The following is a 17,659-nucleotide window of genomic DNA, read 5'->3' on the forward strand; positions in this document are numbered from 1 at the left end:
CAAAAAACCTTATGGTCTTGTAAAGGATATACGGCAGGCTGTGAAAGTGAGAGAGCGATCTTGCTACCTTTCTTAGGGGAATCTTGGAAAGATTAAAGATATGTAACATGTACTAAGTGCCCTCATATTTTTATCTTCCAGGTTTGAGCACAAAATGAACATAATTAGGGAAAATAAGGATCTGGCATGTTTCTACACAACAAAACATTCATGGAGGGGGAAGTAAGTATTCTTGTTGGGTTTTTTTTTCTGTGCTTCTATAAAATATTTTAAACATTACTCTGTTTCATAATCTTGAATAATACTGCACAACTCAGGCTGTACAGCCCTTCTCTTCTGAAAAACGTGCATATTATAAATGTAAATGCTACATGTATTTTTTTTTCTTTTGACATTTCCAATTTTCAGTATCTTTCTTGGGAAGGAGTTTGGTAAGAATTAAAAGTGACAGTTAAAAGGAAAGTAAACCAGTTAATCCACGCTCTTGTATGCTATCAATTAATGATGAAGTTATATAGTAGTAGCAGAGTGTTAACCCTACATCTTTGTTACCTGGAGACTAACCTGTCTGTAGCCAACATTTTCATATCCGTTTGACTGTCAGAGAAAATATGCCATTCTAGTGAAGTCTAACCTTTTTTTAGGCCTGTAATGAAATTTAAAAATTGGGTTTAATATATTTTCTTTGGGAGGGAGTGATGGCATTTTTTAGTAGCTTCCTAGTCAGACCAAACTGTAAGTGCTTCTGTTTCCTGTCTGTAAGATGGATGGTAATTCCTACCCTTCAGATTTTTGTAAGGATTAAATGAAGTGATATGGCATGTATGAAAGTTTTAAAATTATGCCTTAAATATATTGAATATTCAGTGAATGGCATCTGTTGACCATTACAAAAGTTTAGTCTCTGGTCCCTTTGATCAGTAATAAGTAAAATGAGTGTGTCACACTTTTACAAATCAGTGACCACATTATTCTGAATCGTGCCACAAGGTAAAATGTGACACATGCACAAAGCCAGTAAGTGTTTCTTCTCTCAACTTTTCATTTTTTAGTCACTGGAGTGGTAACTTCTTAGGATGTGGTATACATCTGAGCTGTCTAGTATTTCTGGTTTGCATTAGCAAACTGCCTATAATTTTGGAAGATTTGAATATTTGATTTTGTTGTCTAATAGCTCAATTGTATGAACTCCTAAATTAGAATAATTGTTACCCTTTAGAATACTTGTCTCTCATTTGTTTTCCCCCTAGTTAGTTTCAGTGAGTGAAGTCAGGGAGAAAAGTGGCATATCCAGGGTAGTATGAGTCATTTTAGTTCTTTGAATCAACCTTAGAAAAGTATATCTTTAAATAATCCTTATTTTTTCCTCAAGTGGTAGATTACTTTGGTCATCATAATATAACTTCCGTTTTTAATATGATTATAACATACTGATACATTCTAAAGAACAAACTTACTGCAATGCTTTTCGATTTGTGAGCTTGTAAGTAACTGTGATCATCAAAATTTTTGGTAATGTTCTTAGAGTAGTGACTAAGACTTAACAATCCTCTTTTTTCCTCGTAATAATTCAGAGTACAACTGTTTGTGTGCTCTTAGCGTAATTCTTTTAGGCCTTGAGACTTGGTTTTGTTTTTATAACAGCTTTAAGGCGTAACTTATATACCATAAAATTCACCCTTCTAAAGTATACAATTCAGTGGATTTTAGTGTATTCATAAAGTTGTAAACCATCATCACTGTTTTGAGAACACTTTCATCACCTCACCTTCCCTGCAAAAAACTTCCTCTAAACACTGCGTTACAAATCAGCAGTTAACTCCCTTTTTCCCCCTCTTTTGGCAGGCGTTAATCTACTTCCTGTCTCTGGATTTGTCTCTTTGGAACATCTTATATAAATAGAATGATACAAAATGCTGTATTTTCTGACCGACTTCTTCCATTAAGCATAATGTTTTCAAGGTCGTCTATATTATAGCATGTCAGTACTTCATTTCATTAATGTCATATAATCTGTTGTATGGATATACTACATTTTGTTTATCCATTCATCAACTGATGGACATTTGTGTTGTTCTTACTCTTTTACTATTATGAATAATGCCACTGTGAATGTTTCCATATTTCCAGTTGTTTTGTGTATATACCTAAGAGTGGAATTGGTGGGTTATGTGGTAACTCTGTTTAACTTTTTGATGAACAGCCAAACTGTTTTCCAAAGTAGCTGCAGCATTTTACATTTCCACCTTCAATGTCTGAGTCCCAAATGCTCCATATCCTTATCAACACTTACTGTCTTTTTTATTTTAGCCATCCTAGTGTAGGTACGAAGTAGCTTCTCATTGTAGTTTTGATTTCCTTTCCCTAGTGATTCATGATGTTGGGTATCTTTTCTTGTGTTTGTAGGTCATTTGTGTATCTTCTTTGATGGAATAATCTATTGAAATCATTTATTCACTGTAACTAAAAAAAATTTTTTTATTTTACTTTTTTTTTTTTTTCTTTTTGAGACAGAGTCTCACTCTGTTGCCCAGGCTGGAGTGCTGATCTCGGCTCACTGCAACCTCTGCCTCATGGGTTCAAGCAATTCTCCTGCCTCAGTCTCCCGAGTAGCTGGGATTACAGGCACATGCCACCACGCCTAGCTAATTTTTGTATTTTTAGTAGAGACAGGGTTTCACCATGTTGGCCAGGCTGGTCTCAAACTCCTGACCTCAAGTAATCCGCCCGCCTCAGCCTCCCAAAGTACAGGGATTGCAGGTGTGAGCCACTGCGCTCAGCCAAGTCATTTATTCACTTTTAAATTAGGTTGTCTTATTACTGAATTGTGAGAGTTCTTTATATATTCTGAATAAAAGTTCTGTGTATATGATTTGCAAATATTTTCTCCAATTCTTCAGATTTTTTTACTTTCTTGATGGTATTGTTTGGAGCACAAAGCTTTTAATTTGATGAAATCCAATTTATCAATTGTTTCTTTTGCCATTTGTGCTTTTGGTAATCTAAAAAGCCATTACCTAACCCAAGCTAGCAAAGATTTACTTCTTTGTTTTCTTCTAAGAGCTGTATAGCTTTAATTGCGTTAATTTTTGTATTTGGTGTGAAGTAGGGTTCTAAATTCATTCCTTTGCATGTGAATATCCAGTTGTGCCAGCATCATTTGTTGAAAAAACTGTTCTTTCCACTTGAATTGTTTCGACACCCTTGTCAAAAATCAGTTTACCATGACTGTTTAGTTTTTTCCTGGACTCATAATTCTGTTCTGTTGATCCCGTATGCCTAACCTTATGCCAGTACCATATTGTCTTGATTATTATAGCTTCGTGCTGTTTTGAAACTTAGAAATACGAGTCTCTGAATTTTATTTTTCAGTATTATTTTGGGTATTCCTGGTCTCTTGCATTTCCATATGAATTTTAGAGTCAGTTGTTAATTTTTTTTTAAAAGACAGCTGCCCGGCCTGACCAGCATGATGAAATCCTGTCTCTACCAAAAAGTACAAAAATTAGTTGAGCATGGCGGCGCTCCCCTTTAGTCCTACCTACTTGGGAAGCTGCAGTGGGAGAATTGCTTGAACCCTGGAGGCGGAGACTGCAGTGAACAGAGATCATGCCACTGTACTCCAGCCTGGGCGACAGAGTAAGACCGTGTCTCAAAAAAAAAAAAAAAAAAGGCAGCTGACAGTTTGGTAGGCATTACATTGAATCTGTAGATCCATTAGTGGAGTATTGCCATCTTAACAGCATTGTCTTCTGATTCATGAACATGTGTTTTCATTTATTTACATCTTTTAAAATTTCTTTCAACAGTGTTCTGTTGATTTCAGTGTATACACCTTGAATCTTAACTTCTCCCTGAGAGAGTTTACATTTTCCAGATGGTGATAGTTATCATTTCATTGGGTTATATACATTATTAAATGGCACTGAGACTTTTTATTATACTTACCTATTTTATATGGCCAATTCTAATCTAGGTTTAAAGTACTCCTCAGCAGTGTTAATGTAAAAAATAAATGGCCAACATTAAAATTTTCTGTTGTTTCAGAATAGTTAATTGAACCTTGTCTCTAGAAACATGTCTACGTACAACAAATTTTTTGTGATTTTTGGGATTTAGGGCCTCAGTTTTAAGAGACTCCATGCCTATTTCCGTGTTGCTAACCTAGCCCCAGCATTTCAGAAAGATGTTATTGATTGTGGAAGTAAAGATTCTTCTCTTCATATGCCAAAATTAAAGATAACCTGTCCAGGTATTCCCCTTGAAGATATTTGTGTGACCCATTTCTGTTACCTTTGTAGTAGTTTTCATTATTACCTCACTTTATAGCTGCTGAATGCCTTTATTTAGGGTCTGTTCATCATCGGTATGGATGCCTTAGCTGGCAAAGTAGCTTCTTCTGCGCTTTTCATTTTTCCAACTTGTATAGATATAATTTAATTATATGTTTATTCTGGGAGGAGCAAGAAAAGGAGAGTAGATTCAGGGGGGAAAAGGCACTTTTCTTTCATGAAGGAGAAAAATTTCTGTTTTGGCCTAAGTAAGCCATTTCAGAGAGTAAGGAAAGTTCAGATGTTTCAGTTAAAGCAGAAGTGCAGATTCACTATGGAAAAACTTCAGAGTGATATTCAAGGTACAGGTTCTCAATTTTTTCTGGATAAAAATTTATAAGTAAAATCTACCTGTGGATCACCTTAATATTGCATACATTAATTGTAGGAAATGCTGTGAATTTAGAGTATCATTTTGGTATCTAAACAGGATTTTCACCTCAATGCATTAGGATATGTAATGATCAGTCTATGAAATTTAGTAACAGAAGCTCACTATATTCATAGTCTCTGTAATAACTGGATACAGGAAATTGAGAGAAGTGCTGAGACAAAGGGAAGCTAGTGAATTTCTAATACCTTTCTTATATGTAGGAATGGAGTTCTACAAGAGAAAAGATATCTTTTTCTTTTGCTGCCTGGCATTTACACACCTCACCCATCCTCATAACCTCCAGGAATCCTGAGGGGTTTTTTTTGTTTTTTTTTTTTTCCCCTCGCTCTTGACCCTGCCAGTCTTTAAAACTCAGATGAGCTGTCCTTAATTCTTTTGTGTTTTCTTTGTCTAATTTTTTGTGACTATCATCAGGCAACCTGGGACTTGAACATCTCTTACCTAGAATTGCAAATTGGATCACATCTCCTTTATCGGAATCTTATGTTTTTCACAAAATGTTGTGTTCAAAGCTAGCTCCATCTGAGCTGGAAAAGATACGGACATTGCATCATGGAATTTAAGGCCTTAAAATATTACATTTCATGGGATGCCCTTTTATTTCTTCTAAAGCTCTTACTGAGCTTTTAGGACAGATATTTGCAGAGTATGTCCTATCCATTTCTTCTTTTTCTTTTCTGAGGAGTACAACTTTTTATCTGAATGAGCCCTCCTTGGTGAAACTGATGTTTCAAGTCAAGTTTCCACTACAGAGTATCCTGGCAATACAACCAGATGAACAATCAGTTTGCCCATTAATTTTGTTCTTTGTTTTGAATATGAATACACTAAAGCAGTCATGGGCCGGGCGCAGTGGCTCACGACTATAATCCCAGCACTTTGGGAGGCCAAGGCTGGAGGATCACTTGAGGTCAGGAGTTCAAAATCAGCCTGGCCAACATTGTGAAATCCCATCTCTACTGAAAACACAAAAATTATCTGGTGTGGTGGCGCAGGCCTGTAGTTCCAGCTACTCAGGAGGCTGAGATGGGAGAATTGCTTGAACCCAGGAGGCGGAGGTTGCAGTGAGCTGAGATTACGCCGCTACACTCCATCCTGGGCAATGGAGCTAGATTCCATCTCAAAAAAAGCAGTTATGGCTACTTTAAAACATAAATATACTAATTATAATTTGTTCAGTTATTCTACTGGAGTTTTGGGATTCCCCACTCTCCGTTAGTCAACTAGTGGAATAATAGCAATAGGAATAGCTAACATTTATTGACTGTTGTACTCATTAGCCAGGCACATAAGTGCCAAGTACTTTACATGGATTATTTCTTTTCTCACATTGTGAAGTAGATATACAGTCATGTACTACATAACATTTCCATCAATGATGGACTGCATATATGATGATCCCATATGTGTAGATACACAGATATTTACCATTATGTTACAGCTGCTTACAGTATTAGGTACAGTAACGTACACTAGGAGCAATAAGCTATACCATGTAGCCTAGGAGTGTAGTAGGCTATACTATCTAGGTTTGTGTAAGTACAAAACTAGTAATTTACATAGAGAATTTTGGGAAGAAATCTGTGATAGTCACATAATGATGAAGTCACCTAATGACAGATTCTCAGAATCGATTCCCATTGTTAAGCAACGCATGACTGTATGTATTATCCATATCTTTCAGTCGAGGAAACCAAAGCTTAGAGAAGTTAAGGAAGTTATCAGAGAAAACACAGCTAGTGAGTAGTCCAGGCAATGTGGCTCGAGTTGGTGTGCTTAACCATTAAGCTGTAGTGCCTCCTTTACCAATGCTGACCATTAATCTCCTAAGAAATGTTGTAGGTCAGTTATCCTTAATTTCATTATTAGATGGACTCAAATTTTAGTTCAAGTTACTGGATTCTCAAGCTTTTAATGATAAAAGGAAAAATCCTGGGTTCCATGAGTATCCTAAAGGCTTCAAGAAATTGGTGGCCAAAACTTGTTTTAAAATGGCCAAGGGAACTAGGATATTCAGCCTAGGAAAAAGAATTCGAATGGAAGGTCTGACTGGCAGAAGAATTAGGTATGCTCTGTGTGCAGCTGAAAGACAGAACTTGGGCCAGCAGGTAAAATTTGTGGGGAAGTAGATGTTGGCTTACTTCTAGGGAACAGTTGTCAATATCTACAATACCGGGACATGAATAGAATTGCTTTCAGTTAAGATATGTTAGTTTCCTTGCATCAGCCAGTAGTGAACAATTATAACTAGCCAACCTTGCCTACAGTATTGTAAAGGTTTATGCTGTGTGTTATGAGATCTAGAGTGTGTAACATAAAAGCTGTCTTCTAACTTTGATTAGCTCTGTTTGGCTTCTTTGAAGCCTGTTGGCGTAGATTCTCCACTGAAGGGATTGAGGATCTTGAACTTTAGAAGTAATACAGGTACACAAAAATTTTCTGACGTCAAGAATTTGAGAACCATTATTTTATAGTAAACGTAAACTTTCTCAGTTTACAAAAATGTTGAATTTTCTCTATTATAATACTGAATTACATGGATTTTCTGTGCAGAAGAATATAATAGATGTTATGATGGTGACTAGTATTTTTGTAGTATCTCTGTTGACACTATTTTACATGCCTGATTGATAGAAGCTAGTTAAATATTCGAGTCAGAAATTAACTTTGAGACAATGACAAGAATCTTAGCTCTTATTACTTTGAAGTTTATTTCAGATGTTTGAATTAGATAACTAGTAAAATGTTGGGAGGAAACTGAGTCTTTAAAGGACTCCTATTCACTGTCATATTATTGAACCCAGCACAGTGTCAGATACTCATTTAATCCATTATAGTACCTAATAGAGTATCTGACCTAACACATTGGTTTTTTTTTTTTTTTTTGCCTAAACATGTAAAAAAATCTTGTTATAAAATACCTTATGTAAAAAAAAAACATGCTACAAAATACCATATGTAAAAAAAAATCATGCTATAAAATACCATATGTTAAAAAAAAAAAAAAAACATGGTTTAAAAAATTGTTGGTTTTTTTGTGTGTGTGTCTTTTTCAAGATGGGGTCTGCCATCTTGCCCAGGCTGGTCTTGGGGCTCAAGTGATCCTCCCGCCTCGGCCTCTCGATGTGCTGAGATTACAGGCGTGAGCCACTGCACCCGGCCACAAAAATTGTTTAAAAGAGGAAAGCAGTATTCATAAGAACTAGAAAACTTAAGAATGCTGTAACATTTTTATTTTCAGGAATTAAAATAATTTAGAAGTGTTTTGATGTAAATTAATATGTTTAATCTGTCTGTTAAAAAATATAAGCATCACCTTATCAAATCCAAAACTTGATTACATCCCCAGCTTTTGCCTCAGTGGTTTTCCTGTTCAGATGATCTTATCTCCACCAGTACTATCATCAGCACAACATTTTTTTTTCTTTTTCTTTGTCACCAATTGCAGGGGAGTAAAATGCCCCACAGATAAAGCAGTCGCCTCAAACACTTGTATTTCTTTAAGCAGCATTTGTTTCCTGATTCTAAATAACATTATACCTAATGGTAACATAAGTTATGTTTCTTAATAAGCTGTTGTATTACAATAAGCTTGTGAGTTGTGATAACTTAAGAAATGCCTACTTCTTGTAGGCATTTAATGATGTAAGTTTAGTGCCTGAATAAAAAGAAAACAGGTGCAGTAGGTAAAGTCAATATGAATATTAATTTTTCAGTTGGGGGCAAAGGTCTTTTTTCTGATGTTATACTATGAATTTAAAAATTGGTGTAAAATTACTTGCTGTCTGACATTCTGCTTTAAAGGCAAGAGCAGGCTAATAGGTCATAGATTTGTATGTTGACATATTTTTGGATAGATTGTTTTATTTAGCTATTAAGCATTTATTGGGGTATCTACTGTAGTCAATGCTGGGTACTATGGTAGGAGTTAGCCTCAAAGAAGAAGACTTGTGCCTCCCTGAATCCGTGGAGTCTTTGTCTCTTCTTTGACTCGGGACACTGTTGACTTAGTAAAAGATAAAAATCTTTTATTTATTTTTTTTGAGATGGAGTCTCATCTAGGCTGGAATACAGTGGTATGATCTTGGCTCACTGCAGCCTCTGCCTCCTGGGTTCAAGCAATTCTCCTGCCTCAGCCTCCTGAGTAGCCGGGATTACAGGCACCCACCATCATGCCTGGCTAATTTTTGTATTTTTAGTAGAGATGGGTTTTCGCCATGTTGGCCAGGCTGGTCTCAAATTCCTGACCTCAAGTGATCCTCCTGCCTCGGCCTCCCAAAGTGCTGGGATTACAGGTGTGAGTCATTGTGCTTTGCTGGTAAAAATCTTTTAGCTGTAAATGTTGTGACTAATATTCTATACATGTGAGACATTTTCGAGATTTTCATCTCTAAATCTGTTATCTAAGGGGGCTTTTTAGAAAATAATTGAAAGTTTAGCTTTGTTATCCAGGGAGGCTTTTTTGGTAATCTTTGGAAGTTCAAGCTTGCTTAAAAAGATGTCTTAAATGACATAGAAATATTTGCCCCATCCTTAAGCGGAAGTTCAACAGCCACTCTAAAAAGAGGAGCGGCATGGGGAGTACTTAAGGAAGGGAGTGCGGAGGGGAAGGGAGTTCTCTTAGGAATTTTCTTTTTTTAATAGCTTTCTTAGGATGGCTTAAAGATAGCTCCGTGTTTACTAGTTATGACAGTACTCTGCTGGGTCTAGCATGCATACAACTCCAGGATCCTTTTGCTGAAGGATCCAGAATGTGATCTCTCCAATATGGTAGCCGCTAACTACATGTGGCTATTTATTTAACTTTAAATAAAATGTAAAATTCAGTTGCCTTAGCCACATTTCAAGTGCTCAATAGGTACACTTTGCTCATTGCTACCTTATTGCAGGGGCCCCCAAGCCCAGGTTTTTGGCCTGTTAAGAACTGGGCCCCACAGCAGGAGGTAGGCGGTGGGCAAGCGAGCCAGCATTACTGCCTGAGCTCCATCCACCTCCTGCACATGAGAGGGATCTAGGTTGTGTGCTCCTTATGAGAATCTAACTCATGCCTGACGATCTGAGGTGGAACAGTTTTATCCTGAAACCATCCCCCTGCCCTGTCCATGGAAAAATTGTCTTCCACAAAGCCAGTCCCTGGTGCTAAAAAGGTTGGGGACTAGTTCCTTATTGGACAGTGGAAAATTTGCCATATCAGAAAGTCTTTCTTATTGGACAATGTAGGTCTAAAATATTGTCATCTCAAAGTTCTTTTGACAGTATGATCTAGATGACAGAATTATATGAGAAAGATATTAGAAGAGGCTTAGGTGTGGTGGTGAAGATTGGTGTAGGATTGAAAAGGATATTTTCTTAGCCAGTCTTCTAAGACTGTACATGGCACCAGCAGTTACATTTGGAACATTTCAGGCATTCTTTCACTTTTTGCTCACAGAATAAAATAAACAAATTCTGTAGTTTTATTTCAGGATTGTAAGGAGTTTCATGTTTGACTTTCAAGGTGATTCTGAAAAATAGTTTGTGAATTCACATCTCTTATCACACACTTGATTTCACTGTGCAGCTTTTAAGTCAAAGACTGAGCAAAATCTTATTTCTTTGTTTTAGTTCCTATTAATTGATTAAGCCTTTGAAGTTTTGAAACTTTTAAGCTCTTTAGATAGCTTGTTTACTTCACCAGTCCCCTAACCCTCACTCCACTTTAAAAAGAAGCAAATGACTGCTTTTTTGTTAGAGGGAAGTGCTATCATTCTTTAGTTTCTCACTCCACTTTAGACATGTAGAGTTAGGAAAAAAAACACAATGTAGCAATACTTTTGTATATGGATATGTGGTAAAGATTAATAAAATCTTATCATTTCCTTTTTACCTAAATGGAAATACTTTCTCATTTTTATAATATACTGATTTTAAAAAATAGACAAGAGAAAAATGAAAATGTGAAAGATCTCTCTTGATCTTAATGGGAATACTTTTATTGTATTACCTTTGAGTCTGATCATGGCTGTTTGTTTAAGTTATTAATGCCTTTTTAGCATACTAATAGTTCAAAGGAAGAAAACATGATTCTCTCCGTAGATGTCAAAAAGACATTTGATTTAACTTAAGCATTTTTGATAATTTAAAAAATCTCGTATTAAAATACAACTAGATATTTCAATAAATATAACAAATTATGTTAATAGATTTTTCTAATATTGAAGTGTTTACCTAATGGTCACGGTGTATTACTATTTTAAAATGCGACTTGATTGTTACTGCTAATATTAGCTTTGAAAATAGATTGGTGGGTTTTTTTCTTATTGTATTGTCTTTTCAGATTTTAGTTGTATTAAAAAAATTGAGAAGCTGTTTTTACTCAGTTTTCGGCAACAATTTAAGGAGCATGGGAGTTACTTGGTCCTCAGGTTTCTTCTGTCTTGAAATCATTTGAGCCTGGTGCTTTTGGAGGATGTAATTCTTTGCAGCTTTCTTAAATTCTTCAATATAAGGGTTGATTTATTCTTATATTGAAGGGTTGATTTTCAAATTTGTCAGCATAGAGTTATATACAGCATTTTAAAAAACTTTTGGGTTGTGTGAAGTCTTTGTTTTCCTTAATTTTGTTTTATATATACTAATGTTTTATCCATTTTAATATTTTATTTCCAAAGAACTAATAATTTTGCTTTAAATAAGTTTTTCTAATTCAATTTCCTTTTATGATTATGAATTCCTCTCTCTTTTGAAGGATTACTGATACCCAAATGTTTTTTCTCCTTCAAATATGTTGCTTGAAAGGAAATGAAGTGAGAAGTGAAAACTGCTTGTTTGTGGTGTAGGCTTCCTACTTCTATAAAATTGCAACACTGAGATGTAATAGGTAGTTGCTTAAGTAGAAACTATTAAGATTCCAGGATATGGCTGTGACTGACCAGTTGCCCCAGGCCATAGCTTTTCCTTCCTTTCCATATGGCTTTGTTGTAAGGGTATTTTGAAAGCATTGATATGCAGTGTTTTTTTTTTTTAATAAAACTTTCCCATTTAGGATCTTTCAGCATCCTCAGCTGATGCTTTGCCAACTTAATTTATACTAACAACACACAAGATTGCTTGCATGTAAATCATACTTTTCTACTTAGATATCTTAATAGTTCACAGTAAAATGAGTGGGTGGGTTTTAATAAAAATAACATTTTAGAATGTTTAAAAAGGTGAGAATATATAACTAAGCTATATTTAGTCACCATTAATCAACTAACACATTTCTATGTATTGAACTGTTTGTTTTGTGTTATATATATTTTCTTATAAAATATCTTTTTGTTTAAAACTAAATTTAAGCACTTGTTTTCCTTTGTAGGTATAAGCGTGTCTTTTCAGTTGGAACTCATGCGATTACTACATATAATCCCAATACCTTAGAAGTAACAAATCAGGTAATCCTGTTAGAAGCTGTTAGGTGTTTGTATGAACTCCCTTTGAATTTTAAAAGCCAGGCTGTGACCATTACCCTCCCTTAAATCAGTACTTGAAGATAGAAATGTCAAATCAGAAAGAGATTGATGTGCTTACGTAATACTCTGATTTGGGGACCAAAAATAAATAATAAATAAACGGGAGGGGGAGAATATGCTTATTTCTAGGCTCTCAAGGGTATAACTTGATGTTACTATTAGTTGTGGCCACCTCCTTTATGTAAAATTAGTAATTTAGTTCTCTATAATTTATAAAGGCTTATACTTTTTACTGTAATAAAAGCATATATAAGTCATGAGTCCAGTTAGTGTAAAATACTCGTCATGGGAGTAGGATTATGTGTTTATAAAGGCAAGAGTAACCTGAACATTTATAAGTAAACATATTCAAAGATATTCTGGCCTATTTTAATTCCAAATTAGGCAAGTTTCACAAACTTTTTAACAAATTTTTAAGTAATCATAAAATTTCACTTCCCAGTTCTTGTCACTTTTTAATTTTAATTTCTTTGGATTAATGTCATTAAAATAGGAATACATATTGGATTTTTCTGACTAAAAACCTTTAAAAGAATTTTTTACAGAATTACTGTAAGACAATTTCTAGACTCTCTATTTTATAAAATTTTGCTGATTTAATCAGTGATTATGAAATTAAAGTGACAAAAATAAGCATTACATTTTACTGTATTATAGTAGCACCAGTCAAAAATTTTTTTTTTTAAGTGGCCTTATGGAGACATTTGCAGCATCAGCCCTGTTGGAAAAGGACAAGGAACGGAGTTCAACCTCACATTTCGTAAAGGCAGTGGAAAAAAGTCAGAAACTTTAAAATTTTCTACAGAGCACAGAACAGAACTTCTTACAGAAGCATTGGTAAGAAGATTCCATGTTCATAAATGAAATTTCTTTCTTCTCTTTTTAAAATGAAGTAGTTACATAGAAGTAGAGAAATTAATGTTCTCTGCCCCTGTACCCACTATGATTATTTTTTTCTTACTGACCTTTAACTTGACCCTGTGAAACGTTCACTTTTCTCTAACAGGCTGGAAAATCTTTTATATTTGCAAGTTTATTAGTTTTTTTTAATTGCATATGCAGGAGAAAGCATTGTATGTTTATCTTGTTCTTCAATAAGGTTTCATACTCTTTTTATTTAATATTCTTAAACTATAACTTGAATAACAGTTTTTAGTGCCCAGGTTACCAAGTCAGGATTTTACTTGCTTTGAGTAGAAGGGAGTGAGCCAAGTTTTCCTTACCAGTCTGTTGTCATAAACTGGTTATGTTTTCTCTTTCAGAGATTTAGAACTGATTTTTCAGAGGGAAAAATCACAGGAAGGGTAAATATTTAACATTTATTATGTATTTTTATTTGTTCAAATGTTGCCCTTTATTGTAGAAATCATTTCATAATCTGTGTGTTCCATTTGTAGCAAAGCTAAAGGGAAAAGAAACAAAATCGTAATGTCTCCTGATATCATGTTATGTAGTTTAACAGGAAACTCAAATATGAACAGTTAGATTTAAGAATGTTGATACTGGTAGATGGGGGGAAAAAAAGGCAAAAAAACCTTTGGAGCATTAAAAGCAACACTGTAAGCATTCAGGTAGTCCTTATGCAGTATTCCAAACAGTAATACTGGAGAACGTCATACTGCTGATAGTGCATGTTGGAACATTCATTCATTGTTTGGTGTAGGAGTTTCTTATTTCAGAAATATCCAAGTTTTAAGATTTGAGCATATTGAAACTGTCTTCTTACATGTTCTTGGACTGGATCTGGCCTGTACTGAAGCTTGGCATGGTGCACTGACAGCTTTGGAGGAAGCTGTGGTGGCATATCAGAGTCGTCTTAACTTTCCCAGGCCTTTTCCAGTAATGTAACAGCAGCATTTAAACTAAGTCAGAGACTTCTGGGAAAGAGGAACAGGAGTATAACCTTTTTTTCACTCTCTTGAGATATTAAATTTCTTCCCATTAGCAAGTATTACTTTTATAATGGAGAAAAATAATGCTTAAATTTATAGCACTGTTCAGAACCCTAGCTTCTGGCAAAAGGCAGGAACTGAATTCTGATATGCGGGCAGCACCATTCTCCTGTCTGTCTTAAGCCCTCATTCATAGAATATTTCTATGAATATTCTGCTACTTTTTTTAGCATCCCAGAAACCTCACTAATTTCAACTCTAGCAATTGGCTGGTTGCCCAGCAGCATTTAAAAATAGTTTAATGGCAACTGGCGAGCTGCTTATTTCTTGTTCCTGATGAGCCATGGTCAAATTTTTATAAATCATAACTTGGTGTGCTTATTTTAATTATTCTATATTGGCAGGTGACGTACCTCATCTGTTTGGGAAACAACTGCTTTCAAAAGCATACTTAGAGTTTTTATATAAGCTGTCTTTTGTACCAGTTAACTTCAGCCATTTAATACTTTTCAAAATCTTGTGGTAGAAACAGTACCTCTAGAAGATTGCCCAAAGGATAGTTTACCTGATTTTACATCAGGAGTAAGGGGCTCAAAGTGACACCTGTATTGTCCTAATAACAAGTTTAGATTCCACCCCAAATACTGTGCTGGCTAAACGGCACTCTTCTTGCCTAAGTTGAATTTGGCTCTAAGACCTCCATTTGCCCTAGATATACTTCTAAATCAGGGTTTCTCAAAAGTCCTTCTTGGTTGGCCCCTGCAATCCTGAGGGATAATGATGCTTCCATCAGCACATCTCATTAATGGCAGTTGTTTATGAGCTGGGAGGAATGGAGAATATCCTATATAGTGGTCTTGAGGCATGTAAACAAATATAGTTTGGAAAGCTCCACAATTTTTGTGCCCTGCCTTCTCCCATTCCTGCAGCAGAGGTGTGGCATTGATTGATCTTTGGGTTCAGAATCAAGGTTCTGTATTCTTGGATTAGTGCAGGCCCTTTGTCTGTCTGCATAATTACTTTTATGGAACTATGTGTGTGTTCGATGCATAGATCAGTAATGTTGAGGAGACTTGATGTCCTGTGAAGGTCATTGCTGACTTCAGTGTTGGGATATTAGTGGAGGTGTTCATTACTTAGTGCTTCACTCTCTTTTCTGAAAACCTAGAAGATAATTTCTTATTTCAGTATCAGAAATAGTTGTACTCCAGAGCAACCAATTGATTTTTACATTAAAAATTGTAATTGACCGTGTATCCCACTTTATATTGATGGGTAGAAAACTTTGTGGTGTTTGGGTGGGGGAGAGGATACTCATTTCACATCTGAAACTTTGTTATCCTTATTTTCTCTTTGCTTCAGTTTTCTATTATTTTAAATTTATTTTCTTCTTCCGTATCGCATCATTTTGCTTAGCAGCCTTGATTAAACCTTTTTTCTTTTTAAAGACTAAAACTGGATAGTAAATGGATATTGACTATTCTAATAATTTCTGACACTCAGCTACTTTAATTTGTGAAGGAATATTATCTAAATGGAATTTTACTTGCTAATATGATCAAACATCTTGAAGATAACTTTCCAATTGTGTGATTAGAAAAGCCTAAGGTCAAATACAGGCCTCAGCTTTTTTTTTTTGTATGTGGAAATAAAGTATACATTAATATACTGAGGCGGTTCAGGTTGTTTAAATTGAATATTACAACTTCCCTGAAATGTGACTTAGCTCTTTTCATTATTGAACTTGGATTAAAAGAATCCATCAAAGAAAGTAGATCTTTTTTCCAGTAAAACTCTTTCAGAATACATTTCTATGTAGGATTTCCTCTTTTTTCTTTTTATAAATTTACATAGAGTGGCTTAAAATAGCTTCATAAAATATTGTAACCCAAACCCTTTGCTAATTAAAAAAGAATGTACTGTCTTCAGTTAGTGTGAACATTCTTAAACACCTCCAAATAGTTAAAATTAATCATAGTTTTAACAATTTGGATAGTAGCTCTAAATATTTACGATGACAATTAGATTTTTGCTCGTTTCAATAGTGACTGTGATACATTAAATTTTATTTTATATAATTTTATTTTATGAACCTAAAAGTAATACTGATTCTGTCTTTAGAGATACAACTGCTATAAGCATCACTGGAGTGACTCAAGAAAACCTGTAATTTTGGAAGTAACTCCAGGAGGCTTTGACCAAATTAATCCTGCAACCAACAGAGTACTCTGTTCCTATGACTATAGAAATATTGAAGGATTTGTAGATCTCTCAGATTATCAAGGAGGATTTTGTATACTTTATGGAGGATTTAGTAGATTGGTAAGTACTATTTAAAAAAAAAACACTTTAAAAGGGTCATGACCATTTGAAGGAAAGCAAAGCTTTTTATACTTCATTTTGAAATTTCACGTGAGTCCTCTGGAAGGAAGTATAATAGTCCAGGTTTTGGTATCAAAGATACCTGAGCTTGAATCCCAGTTTGCTGCTTTCCAAAATGAGGAGAGTGAGGATCTGGTGAGATAATTTACGTAAAATGCTTTACACACAATGGATGGCTTAGTACGGTAAACAGTGACTACAGTTGTTATTTTCATTGGTATTACTGTCTTACCAAAAAGTTTCTAAGCTTTCTTTGAAAAAGTAATTTAAGCCTGGCATGGCAGCTCACACCTATAATCCCAGCACTTAGGGAGGCAGAGTTAGGAGGATAGCTTGAGCCCAGGAGTTTGAGACCTGCCTGGCAACATAGTGAGACCTTGTTCTGCACAAAAAGGAAAAAAAAAATGAAAAAAGTAATTTAAAATCACTTACTTTTTGAGAATCTTTCATCCTTTGCCTAGCTGTTTATAATCTGAAATCTGAGTATGCATTGAAACTTCAATTTGGAATTCATTGCGTGTTTTTGTTCTGAAATTCAGAATTATATATAAGTAAATTATGGGGTATAACAGAAGCTACTTAAGGTGCTGAGAACCCTGTTAATCAGTAATAGAAGCTGAAGTATATATAACTGTTTTTTTTTAAGATACATCCTGCCTTTCTGTCTCAAAGATGTGCGGTAGAGAAAGTCTCCAAATGGAGAGACTCATTTGAACTTAATTGCAAAATTCCTTTCTCTTGAAAATTTTAATTCTTGTAGCTACCTTAGTGTTCCGGGAATGCTCCTTCAATTTTTAGTGTTTTGTAGATAAAATATCGTTCTGTTGGTAGCAGAGCCAAAGCAAGTGTTGAACTTTTACATATATAAGATAGTAGATGTTAGCAAAAGGGAAATAAACAATGATGGGGGCTAGATAATCTGATGTAGAAATATAGTTTGTTCTTCAGAGTTACAGGCCTTTTTCCATCTTAGATTTTACTCTTTCCCCACTTGATGGGTACCATCCTAGTTTCCCTCATCTAGGAACATACAGGTAAACCTCTGTGTGTTACCTCTGAGGCTTGACCCAAAAGATGAAGGCCCTTCTCCCAGCCCAAAGCCTGCTGTCTTAGTGCTATCCATAGACTGTCTCTTCCCTGGTCAGTGGTAATTTGGAATGTTTAACA

General features: G+C 35.1%; 1 protein-coding gene across 3 annotated transcripts in view; it reads left to right on the top strand.

Annotated features, from left to right (window-relative positions):
- Positions 1-17,659, top strand: part of DNAJC13 (DnaJ heat shock protein family (Hsp40) member C13) — a 119,236-nt gene that overhangs the window by 16,912 nt on the left and 84,665 nt on the right. For all 3 annotated transcript variants that reach the window (XR_004670727.3, XM_008976110.6, XM_003822516.6), the window contains exons 2-6: positions 142-222; positions 12,065-12,140; positions 12,906-13,055; positions 13,481-13,522; positions 16,232-16,432. Coding sequence is in view for 2 of the 3 variants with exons in the window: in XM_008976110.6 (XP_008974358.2) it covers positions 155-222; positions 12,065-12,140; positions 12,906-13,055; positions 13,481-13,522; positions 16,232-16,432 (537 nt within the window). In the remaining variant the exon portion in view is untranslated. The remainder of the gene's footprint in view (positions 1-141; positions 223-12,064; positions 12,141-12,905; positions 13,056-13,480; positions 13,523-16,231; positions 16,433-17,659) is intronic.

This window comes from Pan paniscus, chromosome 2 (genome assembly GCF_029289425.2).
Source record: "Pan paniscus chromosome 2, NHGRI_mPanPan1-v2.0_pri, whole genome shotgun sequence".
In the NCBI taxonomy this organism is placed as follows: Eukaryota; Metazoa; Chordata; class Mammalia; order Primates; family Hominidae; genus Pan; species Pan paniscus.